The following is a 16,638-nucleotide window of genomic DNA, read 5'->3' as shown; positions in this document are numbered from 1 at the left end:
TTGCCCCGATTTATCCATTGAGAACAAAAGATTAAAAAAAGACAACAAGAAGTTAACCGGTGAATTGGCAAAGCATTACCCAATAAAATTGGATTATGGACAAGGCTGATCTGGAGAATTGTCCGAATTTTCTTGCTCATTAACAGAACTACTTGAGCCTTCATGAAACATTATAGAAAAATAGTTATATATTTATAATGATATCCTCATGAAAAGTTATAGAGAAATAGTTTGTTACAAATCTAATTGAAATAACCATTTAGATACCTGGTTGCTCATTTTTCCATCTGTAATGATTTCGACCATGGCTGGAAAACCTTTCCCTTGAATTAGAATTCGAATTGTTTGTCTGCCTGTGAAACTGTCCGGGTCTAGAAGAAAAAAAGATGTGGCATCCATCTTGTTTCTCAGCTACTCAAACTTGTCATGCTTCACAATTTTTGTTAGAACGTCTGCTTCATATATAGCAGCAGGACAATATAGCGGTTCTAGTCTCCCTTTGTTTACTTGATCTCTAATACAGAGATTCCTTGTCTCAATGTGTTTACGGTAAAATTTCACAATATTTTTTTGGATAGATAAAGTTTCATAGTGTTTAATTTTAGTTTAACAATTAGATTGGAGAAAAATATGACAACTTGTAATTATTTTCTTGATTTACATCGTATTTCAAATGGTTCAAGTTAAAAAAATAATTTATTTCATGTGGTTCATAAAATAGACCCCCGAAATCATTTGTTTACACTACACTCCTCTAATCCAACACTACACTCCAAAAAATCATTCCCAACACTTCTTTTAATTTATTTCTCATTCTCTTTTTCTTTACTTTTTTTGACCAACTATTTCTCACATTTTCTACTCTCAACGCTTTTCTAATGGAGGATAAATAACAACCACAAATATATCAAGAAATGATGATAGGTTTTGTAACTTAAACTTACTTGCATTATTATAATTATTAGATTAGATTAGATAGAATAAGAAAGGGTGAGAAGTTATACTATATGTGAGAATATTTTTTTTAGAGGTGACGCATATGAATAATCATAGCTTAAAAATAATGACTTAAGTTTAATTTATGGGAAGGTCTTGGAGGTACCATATCATCACAATTCTAGATCAAGAGTAACTCAAACTTACTTTAAATATAATATAGAAGACGAATATATAATTGATAGAAACACTTATACATTCAACCTTAACCTCATAGTTTCAAATATATATAAAATCCATATATATAAACTTTATTAAATCAAATCTAAAAATATTTCTAATAAATTAATTAAACCTTAATTAAAAGAAAACAACTAAATGGCAATAAAGTCTTTTAATTATCCATAAAAAAAAAGTAACCACAAAACTTCCCCAAAAGAATGGGAATATAGTTAGACAATTCCATGAGCTGCACCCACCCAAATTTACTCTTAATTGTAGGAATCTCAATTGATGGTCAAGGGTTAAATTTCCATGTTGCTGCGTTCAAATCATCAAAACATGATTTTGTCTCTCCAATTTCACGAAGATCAAGAACATTCCATTAGAATTTTGAATAAATGTGTGCTTCTACAATTAGTTACCTAGGCCTCCATGTTAATAACTCTTATACGAAACTATTCAATTAAAAACATAATAAGAATACTTTCTCTTATTACAATGACATGGATAATTGATCAAATTAAACTAACACCTATGGATAAAGATTCTTACCTTTTCTTGTTCGACCCTTTTGGATTTTTGGTGTTGGGAGTTTTGAGTTTCTTGTAAGCTCCATCCAAATCCTCCTCCATCTTATGACAATTAGTTGAGAAGGATAAATATCTAATAGTTATAGGAACAACCACATGTTGGCTTGGAATAAAAATGAATAAAAAAAGGGTTTTGCTAACCAATGCTCTTAGGGCAATGGTTAAGGAATCAAAAAAGGAAATAATTGTGAAATTTCATGTAGAAAAAGTTGCTTTTTACTATTTCAATAAGTTGAATGCACAATTTCCAAGATAAAGTTACTACTTTAAGTTTCTTATCAAGTGCCCTTAGGGCACTTGTTAGCATTTCCCATAAAAAAATATTCATTTTTTTATGCATTTTTATTATGTTTTCTTCCACATTTTTAATGAACTCTTGATCTCATAACAATGTTAAATAAAAAACAATAATGAAAAGATACTTTAATTTCAATGAAAAAATACAACCATCATTTCATATATGAAGTGTCCTTTCAACGAAACTCCCCCTTTCTCCAAAACATGTGTATGTGAAATCAAAGGAAAAATATCCATTAGAGAATACGAAAAAAAATTATAGAAATAGAATTCAATATCCAAAGTAAAGTCTCTGTAAAATCCAAACTAACATTATAATCATATAATCAGTCAAGACTATAGAAAAATAAAATATAACGCATCCACATAAGAAAGGTACAGAATGCATATATGCAATCAAGGTAATTCAACGTTACCTTTCTATATTTGAAAAAATTACCTATGCATGCCGGTAAAAATTTCAATGCTATGGTGGCCCTATGAACTGCTTCCTACATACACAATATAATAACCAAAAGAAAACTATTTACAAAATAAAATTTGGAGAGGGGAGAAGTATTAACTGGTTTTCATTTTCACTATATCTGAAAACACATAGGAAAATGCATCTTCCTTCAGCGATGCATGGACAAAAAACGGATTTTCCAAAGGATCTAACCCTAAAATGTAATACATACATAAAACGGAAGCTTGAACAGAAAATTAAAACTATCAAAAAATGAATAGAAGAAGACATGAAAAGGATAACATAAGCAACATATACATACATACACACACACACACACACACACACACACACACACACACACACATACATATATATAAGCTTAGAAAAAATGAGGATCTTTATAGTAAACTTGTGTGTGTAAGAGGATTGATTAAGAATATGAATAATTTTAAAATGTAACCGCTCAATATTAATAAAATGGATTATAATGCATTCATTGTACAACTTGCATGAAGGGAAGTAAATGGAGTGTTTTTTTGCAACTGATGGAAAATGAAAGATAGATAGTAAGGAATGGCTAGTAAAGAATCAAGGACAAAAGAGAGCCACGTGACATATAACTATGAGAGATTAGTTACAAAAGGGAGACATTGGTGAAGTGACAAATAAACAAAGTGTAGTTTAGAATACATGTATATAGAGATAGAGATAGAGATAGAGATAGAGAAAGATATCGAGAATTTATTCTTAACTTACTGCACATACAATTTTTTTTTTTTTTTGTGATATTGAAAAGTATGGATTACTCATACTCTTCTAAGATATAATCATGTTTTAGGAAAAGTTATGATATGATGAAAGAATTTGTGACTTCAAAGATATAATCGTATCCATTACTACGGTCTAGCAAATTTCTATTTCCCCTTCTATGCAATTTGCAATAGAGTTGTACATATTGACAAAGATGAGTCAACATTATGAAAAGGAAAAAATGAGTCTAACATGCACACATATTGATTGATTTTAAAAAATGCACATGACAAATATCATTAGTGTATGTATAGCAAAATACATAACAAAGCAATTTGCAGTGCAAAGGAACTTATTTCAACTTACCCATGAAATCACAACTAATTTGAATTGACATAGGTAGCTAAAATGTTGCATGGGAAGAATAAAATTGGTTGTATTCGTGTTTTATTGATTATCATATATGTGATTATATTATTTATGGTTGTATGAATTGGTCTTAGATATCAAGCGAAATACTTAAGGTGAAGCTTGATATTCGATCTATAACGGTGAGTAAGAGGATTAAATCATGAAAATAGATTTGGTCCTCTTGCTATCATAAATGATAATTGTTCTTAATGGATTTTGCTAATACATCTACCATACAAAGAGGTTGTTTATTAGTTTAAAATAAACTACTGCTCTTTGAAAGAAGCAAGTTTATCTCATCCTTACAAGTTCAATGCTCATAGGATTTGTAAGATTGGTTTTTGTTTATATCTATCATTGTGAAAAATGACAAATTCACAATCCCATGACCTTATTTTCATTGGTATTAAAATTGATATGAATATCTCATTACAATTGTTGTTTTAGCTAATCATTATTGTGAACCTTGTAGGAATGGTAATTTTTTTTTAAGAATAGCTTATTTCCTTAATAATATCTAAAACTGTAAATGTACTTCACTTATTGACATATCACTCTCAGTTAGAAATTAAACCAACATAAGCTGTCATCTCCAAATTCACAAATCGACCACAATGTCAATGGTGGACATCAACATAAAACCTATCCATTTAATCTGTTGGAGGCATAATCTAATAAAAAGACTAGAGAAATTTTGTTGGTAATTTGGTTTTCTAACGTTTGGGTTGTTTGGAGAACAAGAAGTGCTATCTCAAAAAGGTTTTTATTGGGAAAAGGTAGTGGAGAACAAGAATTTTGTCTTGGAAAATTCTCGCATTCAAATTAACTGGTCTTAGTTACACTCTTCATCAGTGGCTAGTAAATCTGAGGGCCTATGCATGTAGTTGTTTGTTTTCTCGTCTTGGACGTCGTAAGGTATTTTAACTGTCGTGGGGGGTAGCTTCTGGGTGTTGTCTCAAATTAATGTGTCAGGTTTGTTGATCTGAGCTCTATTTGTTGCACATTTGGCAGTTTGGTTGCGTATAGAAGCTTGCGGTATTCATATTCACAGTATCGTGTGATATCTTTGCCTCACGTGGTTTGAAAGAGCGGAAGAGGAGGCTGTGTTTTGGAGTCAGTGTGTAGTGCTGTAGCTGGCAGTTTTTTCTGCTATGTGCACATTGTGAATCGGAAATTGCGCTTGAACAGACTGCATTACAAATGACTTTCAGATTGTCAAGTTTCATGTCTGTTAATTTCTTGAAGCTGCAAATTATAACTCTTTTAGGCACATTTGTGGAGAGGTTGTTCGGTGCAATAGTGAGCTGTGGTGCATTTGTAGGCATCTTCGGGTGCCATACCTGGTGTGAGCAGCGTACGTTTGTAAGCTATTTTGGTATAGAAATTTGTAGCAATAAATTGGGATTCAAGCCTGTAGTATTGGTTTTGGAAGTAGCAGATGCGGCGACAAGATTTCATTATAGTTTGTGTTCCTGTGACATTATATGGTGGTTTGAGTGCAGATTTTTCTGCACTTTTTTTTTCTGAACTCATCGGTTTCTGTTGCAGCATGTAGGAGTGTATTAGGCATGGTATATTGCCGAAGTATAGCAGGCAGTGAACTAATCTAATTTTGTACCTATGTTTGTCTTGAGGTGTGGTGAGTAGTTCTGCATTAAGTGTAGATTTTTCTGCATATTTTTGGCTTTGCTGCAGCTGGTGTGTCTTAGTGGGTGTGTTAGCTTGCACAAGTAGATCAACCAATGATCCGATTGTTGTGCTACTTGTGTGGTAGGGGCTATTGTATTGTGTATTGTGTTGGCCACTGGTCTTTTGTGGTAGCCCGCTAGGATATAGGAGTGAATCGATTTGTAATCAAGTAGACTTTGTATTCCTTTTAGTCTACCTTAAGCATCTCTTCTGCTTGGGTAGATCTTTTAATATAATTCTCTTTGCGTTTACAAAAAGAAAATGGTTGGATTGAAAAACAGAAGAAGAAAAAAGAAACATTATGAATATAACATAGGCTTCTATCTATTTGATTGTTGTAGCTTAATAGTACATCAGTAAAAATAGCCCTTTGTAGGTTTACTATTCCAAAATTTGTAATTTTGTTTCTATCTAATGATCCATTCATAAAATGAAATCTTTCAGCACCCACAGTTTATATTTCAGCTACATGCATAAAAACCATACTATTATTATAATCTTCTGCACAAATTTTCTTCCATTACTCAGGATTCTAATAAGTTAATAACTGCTTAAGGTGGCTTGCCCCAAACCATCTCAGAATCCTCCCCATACTCTTAAAAACATGGGACATTGGAAGAGCAGTTTTTTTTTTAATATTTGGTATTATATTTATAAAGTAAAAAAAAAAAAAAAAAGATTATCATCATAACTCATAAGATACGCCAAGTTCATTTGAGATGAGAGCACACACAACAAAAGGTACCATTCAGTGCTAAATAACTACATGAAGATGCTAAAATAACTACGTAAAAGATGCTGATAAATATAAATTACTGCTTTCAAAAAGATTCACTTCCTACCCTTCTTCTTACCCTTCTTTGGTTTATTTTGATTCCCTTTGCCTGCTGCAGACTCTACTTTCACTTCCTTCCCTCTGCCTGCTGCAGACTCTACTTTCACTTCCTTCCCTCTGCCTGCTGCAGACTCTTCTTTGACTTCTACAATTTCAGGATTTATGATTTCAAATATCTTCTCTCTATCTGAACACAGTTTTGCATCAATGAAAAATGCCTTCTTTGGTGGTAGAAGATATGAAGTGCTATCCCTTAATTTCACAATGACCAGGGGTTGGTGTAAATCATGGAAGATTTGAGCAGCCAATTCCAAATACGCCATTCGAGCAGCCAATTCCAAATCCATCAGTACAAAATCAGAAGACGCCGGGTCTAATAAGTCTACTACCTGCGTACGTATTGTTATAACCCCGGATGCAGTGATGTGCTTGAGCACCTCATCAACTATCTTTTCATGTCTTACAGAATTTAAATTTAACAAAATAGGTATGGTTATCATCATCCTATGAACATCTTTTGAACCATAATTAATCCAATCATTTTTAATGCGTTTGTCAGAACAGATGCACTGTAAGAAACTGGCAACGAAATCATAAACAGATTCTAAATCTGGTTTGTGCTTCAAGCTTAGATTTGCAACTGCTTCATCTTCTTGGCAAGCAAGCCAATCCCCAAATGCTTTCTTACTTCCCAGAATAACCCCATTCCAAGATGAGGTTTCAACCATCAACCGCTCCATCAAATTTAGGAACGGAACAGGAGTTACATGTCTACCAAATGAACTCCAACTGTTTTTCATGCCCTGGAAAAACTCATTATATCTGACTTCTCTGGGTTTGTTCAAACATTGAACAAACATTTTTCCACAATTGTTCATTTCCAATATCTTTATCAACTTGGAGTATATTTCAATTTCTTGGCAAAATGGACGAAATATGAAATCTACCATCTTGAAGAGTTGCACTGGAGTCAGTTCACCTTTAAATATTGTCCATTTGTTTAACTCTCTCGCAACATCCAAGTTGTCAGAAATTATAGAATCTCTGATATTTTTCATAAAAGCTCCGGTTCCTTTTTGTATAGAAGAAGAACTAGGAGCAGAGCCACCCGGACAACTTTCCATAAATTTGCACTTCATTTTGTTCAAATCATGGTTGTTTAGAGTTGTAGTGTTCTCCCAGGCTTGAAGGTATCTTTTGCCAATGTCAAGCAACTCACCTTTTGCACAAGCATTCAAACAATCTGAATACATATGTCCGCTTGCGTACACTTCAGCAGCAGTTTTATATTGTCCTGCTAAATCGAAACAATCCCCAGCTCTTTTAAAATCGGGCTCTATACATTTTCTCCAATAAAGGTTCCCTGTCAGTAGAAAGGCAAGAAGTTAATTTTGCAGAGCCTAAGTTGACATATGATAAAATAGCCTAAAAATGAGAAGGTAGAGCATTCTGTCCCTAAAACATCATGATCAACTCCACTGTAGAGCGACTAGGCTTGTGTACTTATACATTAGTCCATCAAATGATTTTGATTTAGTTTTATTTGCTACAACTTCTTAGCATGTTAACCACTTCCACTTTCATATAAGCATTAGATGACAGTAATGAAATTTCAAGAAGTTATAAATGAAAGTAGGCTATGGTTTTTAATATCTAACTACAACACTTTGCCTCTATGATTCAATGTTTATTACATTATTCTATCAAAGTGATTTTTCACTTTCATTTATGTGCACAGAAAAATGGGTAAGCTGAAAGAATAATTTTGTGTTCTAAATTTTCCTTATTCTCTTTTCTTAACATGAAAAAATAAATTTATTAAGAAAAACACAAAAAGAGAGTAAGGAGTCCTCACAAAAAAAAGATCAAACAGAATACAAGGGAAAAAATCAGCAGAATAAAGCATCACAATATATCAAAAACATATGTGGCGACATCAGACACGACACCGACATGCCGACATAGTAATGATTTGGAAAAATGATTTGATTGAATGTTTCACATGTGTCAATGTCGTGTTGGTGTCGAGATACGGGAACGCGCCTTTGATTAGAAATGTCGGTGCTACATACAATTTTAAGTAGATAACCTCGCCAACAAACATATGGCATAGAAGTTATTATAAACATAGATGTCATAGATCTAAGTTCATACCAGCCCTTTCATACTCCCCCGAGTCAGAGCAGCACTGGGCAGCAGAATCGATCATTCCTATTCCTTCAAAAATTTCAGAAGCCTTCCCGAAGATTTCCTTTGCTTTTTCAGGACAAGAAACAAACATTTGTTGTGCCTGTGCCCTAAGACCAGCAGCCATAGACTTTTTCTCCCAAAAAGAGTCTCCAGCTTTTTTGAAATACACTTGTGCCATTTCAAAATTATTTTGATAAAATAGCTGCCAAGGAACCATGAAAATATTATGTTATAATATCATTTGTAGCAATAGATAGAATCTAAATGGAACAAAAGTGGAACATCCAAACAATTTTCCCACTTCATTAACGGCCGTAGCATATCAGTATACCAAAGTAATAATCAAAATGGAGGATGTTAGATATATTAATTAATTTAGTTTATTACTAAATAAGAATAAAATTAACCAACCTGTTCGCCACGTGACTTCCATTCTTCTGAAGTGCTTTCAACTTTCATTGCGTGGACAAATGAATCATCAAGTTCTTTGAATTGCACAAGATTCTTAGATCCCCAATAGTCAAACATAGGTTTAGAATACTCTTCTCCTGTGTCCTCACATATCCACAATCTCTGCCTTGTACGAGTTATGGCTACATATAACTGCTTAAGTTCAGAGCACAAAAGATTATGTTTCAAATCATTGAACACTGGACAAGGCTCAGGTTCTTCTAGCATATCTTTTTCATTCATATATGCATAAATCAGCCTCCATCTATTTTTGAACTTTGAGGAGCCAAAGAAATTGTACAACAGCACATCCTATAAAAGAACACATTGTCCATTAAAAGAATGAAATAACATAAACAACAAAATTGGATTAGATATGATTTTTTTGCTACCTGAAACTCAAGGCCTTTACACTCTAAAATAGTTAAAACAAGAGCTTGTTCCCCAATATGTTCTATTAAATCTTCTTTGGCTGAATCATTTCTAACCAAAATTACTTGATCTGCTCCAAAGCCATCAAGTTTCCCACCCTCAACTCCACTACTGCCAAAAATTGTTTCTATGGCATTTTTTCCACCACATCTGAGAACAATAGGAGGTCCTCCATATACCATGCCAGTCTCAGGCTTCAAAGAATCAATAGATAAAGGAAAGAAATGTGAAATAAGATCTATTGTGCTCTGGGACAAATTCAGCACTCCATCATGTGTGCGGAAATTTTGATTCAACCTGAAAACTTCAAATTTTTTCTTTGATCCTTGGACGAACTTATTATGAAAAAGAGCTTTGACATCTTGGAATCTAAAGTCAATTTCCTTTGCAATTGTTTGAGCAGTATCTCCACAGAAAACAAATCCATTTTCTGGATTTTGACAAACACAGTTCAATAGAGCAATTTGACTCAAGGTGAGATCCTGTGTCTCATCAATATACACAAATTGTATGCTATCACCCTCATATTTGTACTCTCTTAGTCGACGATGAATGTCTGCAACAATATCGGCCAAATCAAATTCTCTTCTTTCCTTCTTTATTTTCTCATAACTTTGATAAATCTTATACACATTTCTTCTCGTCTCGTCGTCCAAAGTTGACGATCGGCTATGAACTAGAGAAATGTAATCCTCGCGGCACAACTCTCCTTGAGCAGAATCCATAGCTTGTGTGCCTCCTTTGATATGAGAAGTTAGTTCCATGAAAACTCGGGATGAATCTAACTTTCTGGTATAGTTGTAATTGAAATGCGGCCAATACTGAGAGTCAAACCTCTCGTAAGTCACCTCATTATTCCTTATGAAAGTCTCCAGAGCAACACCAGAAGACAAATCAAATTTGTCAAAAAAGGAATTACCCACAGTCCCATCAAGCATCATTAGAAACTTCCGAAATGTTATTACAAGTGGGTATAAGTTGGAAGGAAGATCGACGAAAGAATCTGGTATATGCTTAAATTGTATTGATACATCAACATCAACCGTATCTTCTTCAACAATTTTGCTTTCTTCAGACATACTACCTCCACATATGATTCTGCATCCATAACATAGTGATCTAATAATGTTAGATACATATCAAATCTTTTAATTGATAGCTGTGAAACAAAGGAAATTTAAGTGAACTCCACATAAATATAATCGACAAACAGCAATGCATGACAAAACCCTCGGCTAGGACAAGCTCACAAACAATACAAAGAGTAAACCAGAAAATAAATGCAAGTACACTGCTCCCACAGACTGAGGCCAAAACCCACGTCTAGCAAAGAAAAAACAATCTAGACCCCCAAAAATCAGAAGATGAAAAATAACTGACGATGAGAAAAACAATCAGCTCCTCAGGCGAGTCTAAGGCCCCTAATACCACACCATCAAAACAGAACCACTTTGTAGCCAAACGACATGTTATCTATTTGAATACTTGATAGTCTGTTAAAAGAAACAAAAGTTGATTGTAGTACTTTTACTTCATAAATTTAAAGAATATAAAGCAAAGTATAATAATTTGGAGGCATAAAGCCCTTGTTTTAAAAGCCTCCCCTTGGACAGGCTCTATGCAAATGCAATTTATAGAAATAATAAGATGTTAGTTTTGATTCGATGTGCAAAAATTTTCAAATTGTCATATTGCAATAAAACAATTTATTTAATATGCCAAACAAGTTTTTTCATCAAATAAAAGTTGTTTCAATATGATTCACAGCCTTACATATTGTGTCCATGGATAATGTGAGTGCTAGACATAGTGCATACCAAAAATTGTGTCCATGGATGATGAATGTACTACATATTAGATATTCAAGCAAATTCTATTTTTGGACTGATGAGAAAATATCCTTAAATAAATATAGCAAATACAGAATGTGTAGAACCACTAAAGCAAATGCTGCATAAATTAAAACCTTTCCGATTTTTTGCTAACTCTGCTATTAAAAATTGTATACACACCAGCAATTGCAGTATGAAGAAAGAAAAAAAAAAATGGTATACTGGAAAATAGAGGTTTCACACCTTTTGAATCCAGCAATATGTTGGTTCACAGATTGACAAAGTTTTGGACTGACTGTAACAAACAATTGTCGCAAATAAGCTCTGTCCATCACAATTGAACGGCCTTCGCTCTCTTGATCATAACCTAAATAAGGAGCAGTATCTCCCTTGCCTCCAAATGATCTTTCATGAGCACCCTCCCTTTCAAATAGTTTTGCTGTTAGAATGGTAGTTTTTCCGGTACCGGAGCGGCCCCATACAAATGAACTATGACCATGTGAAATGATCTCGCGTTCTTCATCTGATACTTCAAATGGAAAATCTATATCTTTATTATCATCTGAACGTAAATGGTCAACGACAGGTGGTGAAAAACAATAGAACTTCATTAAAACTAAACTATCTTTTACTTTTGAATTTTCTAATTGTTGTCTTCCTTCACTATCACCAGAGGCCTTCTTATACCTGGTAAACTTAGTAGACCTTTTCCATGTCGAGGGAATTTCTACCTTCCTATGAAACGAGAAAACATATATGTTATATCAATTAGCTAAAACAACATATATGTTTATATAATGGAAGTACTTGTTGAGAGAGTGGAAGAGTACTTACTCCTGTAACTTTAAAACATCATAAGGTTCAAAACTTTGCTTTGTGCAGCAACTGATGAAGTGATCATTGTAGGTTCCAAAAATGTTTTCAAGTTCTTTTGCAAGAAGATTGGTGTATAAGTGCTCTCGAGGAATCAAATCCCAAATTTTGATAACTTGGGTGTACAGCTCTTCTTTTATTATATCTTTTGAGGTTATTAGAAGATAACCTGCAACTCTATACCCATTCACCATTTTTGAAATTTTCCTGCCAGTATTTGGTCTCCATCCATTGGAGATTTTTGTTATATAATGAAGGACATCATCTTGTTTATGTGGTGAAAGCTTTTTAAATGATTTGACAAAATTACCACTGAAGAGAACCTGCAAAAATGTAAAGTAATTTAAACTCAATCTTTCAATGTAGAAATGAGTTTCTACTAAAAAATTACTAATTAATATCGATAATTAAAAAATAAATTCTTTAATTACCTTCCACTTAGAATTCATGAAGAGACGGCTTTTTTGATTAACCAAATCATCAAATAGTTTGTAGTTTTGCTTGGCATTCCATATAGCGCCTTTCAAATCCTTATCATTGTCGGTGTTAAAGAAACAATCACGCCTTTTAGCATCCTCAACTAAGTCCCTCCATACTGTGTCATGGCTAGCTAAAGTCACCCCATCTCCCACAATCCAAAAATAGTTCCTATTGAAATAAAATCACTAACATGAAATTGAACTCTTTTTAAAAACAAACAAATGATATTTGAACATTGCATAGAAGGTTTACCGAGCCATCGTAAGTGGGACATTAATCTTTTCATTACCAACAATTCCCATTGAAGAGTGACAGTCAGCTCTTACAGTTAACAATATAATGATGTCCTTCTCTCGTACATTGTCAATTGTTACTACATTTAGATCAAAGCCATCACATCCTTCATACTTTTCTTCAAGATTTTCTTGAATGGAAATGACTTGGGCAGTATATGGAGATACTATGGCTATGCTTAGGTTCTCCTTTGTGCTAAGCCATGCTGCATTAAGCCACAAATAGAAAATATAACTATAAAAGATACATGTGCATTAACAAAAAGCTAAGCCATGTAGCATTAGGCCACAAATAGAAAATATAACTATAAAAGATACATGTACATTAACAAAAACAAACATTCATGTTATGCAATAAAATTGTAAATGACTCATATATATATATATATATATATATATATATATATATATATATATATATACACACAAATACTAACCTTTAAAAATCTTTTCAATTATTTTGGATACAACTGCAACTTCAACCATATTTTCTCGACTCTGCACATCACCATCTAACTTTTCAGAACCACCATCTATGTTTATGAATGAATATGAGCCAAACATTGGCCAAGAGAGATATTCCTTTTCACAAATGCCTTTTTTACCATTAACCATTCGGTTTTCATAAAAATGTGAATTTGGAAAGGAACTTATTTCTGGATGCATCCTATATTGTTTATTGAGAAGGTATTTGGAATGGCGACCAAATAAGCTCAACCTCTGAAATAAACTTCTTCCAAAACCAACATCCAAAGAAACCTTATAGTGAACAAGAGCAAATATTAGTATTAATTGGAGATAAATATTAATTTGTTGGGCATTAATGAAAAAAATGAGAACAAGGAGAAATGCTTAAATTATTGAAGATTATTTGTAGGATACTTACTTTGCTCTCAACTTGTGTTTGTGATATGCATTGATCTCCAACCAAAATGAGATGCTTTATATTTGGCAGTAGTAGCGGAATTATTGATTCACACTCCTTTACTTGGTTAGCTTCGTCAATCACCACAATATCGAATGATTTCATGTCAAATGAGTGAAACTCAAACGAACTAGAAACAGTGCAGAAGATTAATTTTGATGCACGTAAGCAGACATCACTAATTGATTCTTTCATCTCTATTATATCTCCAAATTCGGAGATATCGAGTGATGCTGCTGTCACTAAACTCAGCACATGTGATACTATTTCTTTAACTGCAACTTCTTTAGAGGCACAAACTAGAGTCTTGTGGTTCTTTTCCAACAACAAGGAAAAAAGAATAGCACCCAATGTTTTTGTTTTTCCAGTTCCTGCTGGGCCCTCTATGAGATTCACGGTTGGATTAATATTGCAAATGGAAGAAAGGATGGCTAAAGTTGCATTTTGTTGAAAATCATCCAACTGACCAAAAGCTAATTGACCATATGGCTCCAAAATCTTGAAATCAAAACTGTCCTTAACCTCTTCCTTAGCCTGTGTCCAAAAAATGAAACAACAATAAAATATGTCATAATTCTCTTTTCTATTCTTAATAAATTTATTATTTTATCTTCAAAATATAAAACGAAACAATAATAGCAGTATGAAATGAGTTTATAAAGAGGTGAGTTACTTTATGAACTCATATCAAGAGTCTTATCTATCCGATCCGATGTGAGACTTGGGTTTTTCCCAATACAAGGAACACTAAATTAAAATAATACGATGAACTTGATCATGTTGTTTTAGGGACAGAATCCTCTACCTTCTCATTTTTAGGCTGTTTTATTATATTGTCAACTTAGGCTCTGCAAAATTAACTTATTGTGTTTCTACAGGAAACCCTTATTGGAGAAAAATATAAAGAGCCCATTTTAAAAGAGCAGGGATTATTTCAATTTAGCAGGACAATATGAAACTGCTTCTGAAGTGCACACAATCGGCCATATGTATTCAGATTGTTTGAATGCTTGGGCAAAAGGTGAGTTACTTGATATTGGCAAAAGATACCTTCAAGCTATGAAACATGAATACGGACACAGACACGACACAAACGCCTACACACCGACACAGCTAATAATATGAGAAAATCACATAATTCAATGTAGTCATATGTGTCGGTGTCGGACACCGACACGTGTCCGACACCGGAACAGGCATAATCTGAAAAGTTTGCGTGCTTAAAGCCTAGGAGAAAACTCCAAATCTAAAAAATCATGATTTGAACAAAATAAAGTGCAAATATTTGGAAAGTTGTCCAGGTGGATCTGCTCCTAGTTCTTCTAATATACTAAAAGGAACCGGAGCTTTTACCAAAAAGATTAGATAATTTCTGACACCATTACCATTGTTAACCTACTCAAAAAAATGCAAACCAACAACATAAACAATTTTCTCTCAAGTCTAAATGGTTTCTTCTACTATTATTTATGACATATGATATACTGTTATATGAAAACAATTTGAAAACTAGAGTTAACTGAAGTCAAGTCATTTCTTACCTCACTGTCAGCACACAATATTTCCTTGATCAGCTTTGATTCTGTCTCCATTTTTAGTGTTTTCCATATTCTTTGTTTTGGAATTAGGTTGGTCAAAAGGGTCATAAACAAAGATTTCCTCTCGAATTTCCCGAATTCAAAGTTCTTAGGTACAATCACTTTGAAAGTGCACATACTTTCACCATCCTCTAGGATCTCAGATGACACTACAAGGCTCCATGTTCCTTCAGTTCTTTGTAAATCATCAATGGATTTTGGTTTAAAATCTGCCAAAATGAAAATATCCCCAAATAATGTTTTGTTGAGTGTTTTTCCATGACTATGAGACCAGTTTTCCCAGATTGGAGTTCGAATAACACCATATCTCTCATCATAGGAATGAACATCATTCTCAATTGAAAAGCATATCACTTTAGCATAAGGTGAACTTGATAAGAAATTCAGACTAGAGCATATGTGTGCTCTAGTGTCATCTATCAAAGGATTCACAAATGACTCAAAATAGTTATGAACAGAACTGAATGAGTTCTCAATCTGATGCACCTACGTACAAATAAGAACAGTGTATACATTAGGACTATCAAAAGAAATAAGTACCAAATATAGTATACAAAACATGTTTAAATCTTCACTTCATAGAGCAAGAAAAAAACAGGATCGATCATAGATTAGAAAAGAGCAAAAATATTAAAAAAGCAAAATTATAAACACTAGGCACCTTCTCCAAGTAAAGATCTCCATCAACTATGTTATCAAGAGACCAAGAAAGGATGGTTTCTATGAACTCCATTCAAGCTTTTCAACCTTTTACAAGTTCATAAACCTACAAAATGGAAGAAAGGTGAAAAAATAAAACTTGGAATGAAAATGATCTTGAGATGAACTTGAAAATATGAAAAAGGTGAAAACTTGGAATGAAAATAATGAGATGAACTTGAAGAAAATGGAAGAAACGTGAAAACTTGAAAACGATGGAAGTTGATTTACTTGGAAATGGAAGAAAGGTGAAATCTTGGAATGAAATGAAGGTACCGGAGTGATTTTTCTTTCTTTCTACCTATTGATGTTTGTTTTTTGGTTTTTGAAGGAACGCACTGGTGTTTGTTCTATGTGCATGTTTTCATTTTCTAAAATACTATATTTCACTAAATAATTCTTTATTTTACAATAATCATTTTTTTTTGTCTTAAATAAAGTGACAAATACCACAAGAAACTAACACACACAAACGATAGATCCTACGTTCAAACTTCAGACACATTAAATATCTAACTTAACAATTTTGATATTTATCAGTTGAATTAAAACTTAGAGATAATAGTTTAACTTTTTTTTATTAACAATATAGACATGAAATAGCGAAAGAATTTTTACTAAATTACCTTTTAAAAGTGATATTAATTAGATGATACATAATTAACATCACTTTATAAATTGAATATGC

At 33.1% G+C, this 16,638-nt stretch overlaps 1 protein-coding gene across 1 annotated transcript; it reads right to left on the bottom strand.

Annotated features, from left to right (window-relative positions):
• Positions 1–6,031: 6,031 nt before the first annotated feature.
• On the bottom strand, positions 6,032–15,984 carry LOC146941295 (uncharacterized). The gene is made up of 12 exons (XM_085749940.1): positions 15,913–15,984; positions 15,195–15,737; positions 13,615–14,187; positions 13,166–13,487; positions 12,688–12,934; positions 12,387–12,603; positions 11,926–12,278; positions 11,326–11,817; positions 9,211–10,348; positions 8,780–9,130; positions 8,333–8,570; positions 6,032–7,541 (listed from the first exon to the last, which is right to left on the bottom strand). Exons 1-12 carry the CDS (start codon positions 15,982–15,984, stop codon positions 6,175–6,177), a joined length of 5,913 nt encoding a protein of 1,970 aa, XP_085606066.1. The 3' UTR covers positions 6,032–6,174.
• Positions 15,985–16,638: the final 654 nt, after the last annotated feature.

The sequence above is a fragment of the Medicago sativa genome, chromosome 3 (assembly GCF_051527215.1).
Source record: "Medicago sativa cultivar Bolivia chromosome 3, Bolivia_mono, whole genome shotgun sequence".
NCBI lineage: Eukaryota > Viridiplantae > Streptophyta > Magnoliopsida > Fabales > Fabaceae > Medicago > Medicago sativa.
This window is presented reverse-complemented; position numbering and strand designations above follow the sequence as displayed.